Here is a 6,000-nt window from a genome sequence, read left to right as displayed (position 1 = left end):
CTATCGGATGATCGGTAGGTCGCTTGAGGATCGCAAGAGCCGCATGGTCGAAGGTGAAAGATCGGTGAACGGCGGCTGATATCCTCTCCCTCGGGAAGTGCTCACCGGGACGTACCGCCGTCGATAGTTAACGCCTGGATGCGAACTGACTCCGTTTCGTTCATTCACGATCAGAATCGTGGGCGTCGACGAGGGGCTACGTCGACGTCGACGTCGACGTCGCGGCGCAAGCGCCGGCCGCTCCTTCTTTCCTTGTTTCTTCCTTCCGTTCGCCGTTGCGGCCGTCGGTCGTCCCGTTTCCTTTTCCCGCTGTACTGTGCAGATCTATTTCGATTAATTTATAAAACGCGACAACCCGCGAAAAAGCCTTTTACTCCCCCCCTCCGCCACCACTGCCGCCCAAATTCCGGAAACCCCGTCGTTCGTTTCCGGTTCAAAATCGCGTCGATGTACGTATAATACCTCGATTTGCGGTAAAGATTATGGCCAGCGTAATTTTCTGACGTGATGTAATTTGCTGTTTTAATTTTTCTCTTATGTTATTGTACAGAGGCTATTTTCAGTAAATAACGTATTATATTCACGGTTATTTGAAACGTTGAAACGTTATCTCCTGCATTGCTGTGTAATAATCTCTAACGGTTAGATAAGCTATCTGGAATAATTTAAAAAGTATTTTTCCTTTTCCTCGTTCGTCGAGGTGCATTGTTTGGCTTGTATTTATAAGATTAAATTTTTCAAACTTGACATAAAAACAGTAGCGAACAATCTAGTCGAAATTTTTCTGTTTTGACATAAAATTTGGTACGAAGTTGGCTGTTTAAAGCCAAATTAAAAATCAAACCCAATTATCTGCAAACGCTTTACAAAAATAAAAGACACTCCCTCAACTTATAACGATTGCTAAAAAACGGTAGGTATATACCACGACGTTAGATAAGTTATGACGATATGAGGTCTAGTGGATGGTGGAGATACGGTTTTAGACACGACTGACATAATTCAGCAAACGGGAACGCCCTCCGATTCAGGGATAATATTTATTCCGGGTAAAAACAAGCGGGCCTGGAGAAAAGCCAAGGCGAGTAGCTCTCCAGCCTCGCGGATTGGATACCGCGGAGGCCAAAATCGAAACCAAAGCCGGAAGTTCGTACCTCGTTAATATAATTTCGGCGAAACTCACAGGTACATACACTACGTATAAGCGTGTCGCATTGAATTTTGCCAAGAAATTCGGTTTTCTGAAGTGATAAAAATTCGAAAAATTGAATTCAGACTGCAGTGCAGGTTTGGCTCATAGCACAAAGGCAAAATCCGTCGAATTAAATCGTCGAGAACTATACATATATCAAGATATTATAATCTAAACCAGACCCGCCGTCGGTTCCGTTCCCCTTCCGTGGTCTCAAATAATCGAGGAGAGAGAGAAAACGAGAGAGAGAGAGGGAAGCGAGATCAAAGTAGGCTAAACTTCCTTCGCGACAAAAATAGTTCAGGGAGAGAAAATCGCGTTACATAGGTGTGAGATGCGTATGAAATAAGCTGCGCATACATAACGTACACATGAAACGCATTTTGCCTCGATATTTTAGAGGCAGTTGTGCGAAATCATCGTCATCGTCGTCTTTGGTGTGCAATGGCGTGTCATTGCGAACCTGCAGCATCTGGCCAATTACCCGAAATGCATAAACAAACGTTTTCGCCGCAATAACAAACAGAGATCGCGTCACGTTTTGTCGATAGAATAAAATAATAATCACCAACTCCTCTAAATCTCTAAATATTTCAAATATATACGAGCAATACTAGAAATAAAAACACACAATTATTACCTCGCTACATGAAATCGACGTGACCTGTGCTCGACTCGAAAATCCTCTGAAGATAAGTACAGAGGCACAGTGTATCGTGTGATTATGTGTAAAGATGAGAAGAACGAAGTATTAGAATCGGTCGACGCGATATGTACCTACACAGAGGAGAAATATGAAAGCCGAATCCAAGATCTTCTTGTAGGATTACAGTGATAATCTATAGTAGAGAAGAACAAAATCTGTGGCACACGTAAAATAAGTTTGTTATAGGTGAACGCTGTACACGTTCCAACGTTGAAGCTGACCTCAAACGCGTTCAGGCTAATAAATAATAAACAGGATTACTTTGTAGCGAGCGTTTGAGACTCTTACAAAGTGGATACAAGCGGACGCGATCCGTCATGAGGGAAACAGCTGTGCCGCTGGTGCTGCACTTATACACGCAGGGTGATCCTCATCTCTGGAAGAGCAATATGATTATGAATGCAGTGGAAGCTGCGCGGCGAGCGAGTAGAAAGTTGAACCGTAATAATTGTACTTATCGTTGGATCCTCGACCAAGCTTCAACTTGTCCTCTGCGTTTCGTCTTGTTCTTCTTTGGCTTCATCTCCGCTTCTTCGATTTTCTACTTAGGAAATGAAATTGAGAAGAAGGATCAATCGGGAGCGTCGAAACCGAATTAGTAGTTGAAACATGCAGCCGTTAAACGACGCTTGAACCGAAGCTCGTAACTGTCAGGTAGTCAGGCGACATGGGTAATCTGAAATTGTTCGGACGTAAATCAAAGGACTTTACGAGCGCGCTGGTTCCGTGGAGCTCGACTTGACGTGAACATTTCTTGAAGAAATTGAGGCTTCAACCGTCACTGCAAGGCGTCCGGCCATCCATCCGTCGTTTACACCGCTCGTCCATTTCGCCGTATACGACGCGGTTCCTAATTGCCGAATATTATACTTCTCAGGGATATATCTGTTCAAGTTTATATTGTACGACTCTTTAGCCAGCTGTGCTACCGCCTTTTACCGAATAGCGCGTGTTCTTTTTATCTCTGGTTGTTACTTCTCGTCTAGCTTCTCAGAGTATCCGAACTCGATTGTAGACAGCGGAGAATCGTCCGAATCTTTTTATACCCTGATATTCATAATATGAGTAATCTAAAGCGATCAGCTGATCGCAATCATCGCCGCCATCTTGATTCCGGCCACTTCTACGTGTTTGTTAATTAAGCCTCGATTATGTCATTCAAGTTAGTTGGGATTCAGATGGTAGAGTCTAACCAACCCTTATTCGTGACGCTTCTGTTACCTGAAATATAGGTTTCCAAAAGAGAAAGGGAACAAAAAAACATGACAAGGAGAGAAAGTGCATGTTATGTAAACTCGCGTGTTTTGGTATAAAAATGAGCTAGATAATGATATCGGGCGTAAACTTGCCCCTTAAATCCCTTGATAATAAGCGAATGTGCGTTGAACTCAGGTACTTTGAAAACTGTGGATGAATTTGATTGAAAAACTATAGTTTTCGCTATCCCATTCCTCCGTGTTCAGTATAATGTATAAAATTCTGTACGCGTGGTTCCAATAATAAGCTGAATGTTCATTTTAATAATAGCCGAAACGATGTAAATATATAATGTAAATTATAAGTTTATACATATTTATGTACCAATATTACATTCTGCGCGAACGGGGAAAGTGGAACGAAATTATTCGCACTGTTCCTGTCAAGCGGCCAGGTCGTCAGGTGTTTATAAAAAATAAAAACATGGTCTCGATACCTAGGGAGAAAAAAAAAACAACCTTCAACCGGACTAAGGATTCAAAGAAATATGTCCAGTTTGATATTGAAAATAATTACTGAAAAATCCGTTGCGATTGAGCCTCATGTTCCTATTTTCAGAATAATGCAGAGAAAAATTTTCGAGAAATTGGATTTTAAATTTTCAAATAATTCGCGCGCACAATAGCGGTGGCTCTATGAACTACTGGGAATTTGAACTTGGACGCATCGCGCGATTACCGATGGGTCTGAAAAAGTTAGTTACGCAGACGAATACGAGAGGCGCTAAAATACAGAAGTTCCAGGCCTGACATCTGAAGGCATGAACTCGAACTATCAGGCGCGGTCGATTCAATAACCCATATCGAAATGGTTTTTGTTGTGGAAGTTATTTTCCTCAAATTACCGTTTATAAATTATTACACAGTATGAAGGCTTATAAAAAAAGTTGAATGATAAAATAACTTGTCGTAACAATATGAGCAGTAATAATGATGATAACGACGATAATAATACTCGTTTCAAATGTGGTTTTCTTTATTTTGTAGAAAACTGCATGATATTAATATAATTGTCGTTATAATTATACACCGAATAATAATAAATTTCAAAATATGTTTTTTTTCTGTGAAAACGTTGCAGCCTGCCACTAATATATGACTTTTTCATGTTTTTAATCTCTTTATTTACTTTTTTTTTTATATTATTATACGTATAAAGGGACTCCAGGAGGGGTTTTCGGATAAGAAAGAAATTTCTTCCACGCCATAATTTATCAAGCAAATGGCCATCATCATTTCATTCAAATATATGTACACAATATTTTATATACGTAGACACGCGCGTTTTTTTTTCATTTTTTTTTTTTTTTTTATTTATCCATTTATTAATTCATCGATTAATTAATATAACTACGTGGTGCGTATAAGTTCAAGTTTAATGAATCAATCATCAGATTATCAAAAGCCATTAAACATCAGAGAGCGGAATAGTTTCAAAGAAAGTAAGGAAGAAGTTGTCCTTTTTTGTTGCTGCGGGAGGTAAGAAGTAGACAAGCAAATGAATAAATAAATAAATAAATATGTAAGTTAGAGTGATGGATAAGTTGCAAGCGGCGGTATGGATTTTGATTTTTTTCATCCCCTTGTTTTATAAATATTTTTGTCAATTCTTTCTAATCTCAGCTCCACTTATGCGTATAGGTATTTTTTACATCAGTTCTGCGCGAGTCTGTGCAACGATATAGGATACAACTTAGTACATACATACTTATATTTAAATATATAATATACACACAAATGGGTGTGTGTGTGTGTGTGTGTGTGCCTATATTCTTAAAAAAAAAAAACGATATCAGTCGGCAGTCAGATATAGGGTATCCATGAAAGAGAACGAAGAAGAAAAAAAAAATGGAAGATTATACGAGTGAATAGAACCTCTTCGTTTTTTTTCTTTTCTCTTCTCTTTCTCAAAGCTGCGAAGACAACGGAAATTAATTGATTAATCAGTATATACATGTTGTGTATATATTTTCTCTCTCTCTCTCTCTCTCTCTTTCTCCCTCCCTTCGTGTATATATATAATATATACTGCATTCAATAAGAATTATATAATAGTTGCGAATCATCATCATTTCAACGGTTCAATTATTCACCTCTAATATTTATTTATTATAAGATAACAGATTTTTTTTTCTTTCTTTATCCTAGTTTTTCTATTCCAGTTACACGCCACTTAATACGAGAGTTCGCTTTGGAAATTTGGAACACGTCTTCGTTTTTCTTTATTTTTATTTGTAATCTTCACTTAATTACTTCTGTCTCTCCCCCTCTTTGGGGGAATCACAATAGTATCGGAAATATCTCGATCACAAGTAGATAGCCGCTGTCCCACGTCGTAAGATAATTTTTACAGATTTGTATTTCTACTAGTGTTATTATTATTATTACCCTTACTATTTTGTTTCTTAGTACTTTAATTATAAAATCATAACTATGATCGAATATTAGATTTGTATATATAGACACATATGCGTGGATATATATATATAATTATAATATTCCTGCGCAATAACGAGAGAATTTTTCCTATTATAAAAAATTTCAGCCGCTACTATTTTCCCGTGGATTATGCGTACTTCATTATCATTATTTTTGTTATCGTTATTATATCAAATGTATCATATTATCAGTATAATTATTGTAATAATCATTATTACACTTACGATAGTCAATATTTTCATTTCAACTATCACTATCGTAAATCTATAACTTGAGAAAACTTGTCTCGCCAAAACGCCAGTCTGGTATTCTTTTAATTTTTCCTCAACTACATTTTACGAGGGTCAAGACTTTCCTTATCTCTTTTTTCATTACAGACATTAAGGCAATTCTTCGTACCCTTTGCG

The 6,000-nt window shown here is 38.0% G+C and overlaps 1 protein-coding gene across 1 annotated transcript; it reads right to left on the bottom strand.

The window, feature by feature from the left end:
* LOC124408483 lies at positions 1–2,255 on the bottom strand. Its single transcript, XM_046885431.1, has 2 exons — positions 2,160–2,255; positions 1–314 (listed from the first exon to the last, which is right to left on the bottom strand). The coding sequence occupies exons 1-2, from the start codon at positions 2,215–2,217 to the stop codon at positions 1–3; spliced, it is 372 nt and encodes a 123-aa protein (XP_046741387.1). The 5' UTR covers positions 2,218–2,255.
* Between the last annotated feature and the right edge of the window lie 3,745 nt (positions 2,256–6,000).

Source organism: Diprion similis, chromosome 8 (genome assembly GCF_021155765.1).
Source record: "Diprion similis isolate iyDipSimi1 chromosome 8, iyDipSimi1.1, whole genome shotgun sequence".
Classification (NCBI taxonomy): Eukaryota; Metazoa; Arthropoda; class Insecta; order Hymenoptera; family Diprionidae; genus Diprion; species Diprion similis.
This window is presented reverse-complemented; position numbering and strand designations above follow the sequence as displayed.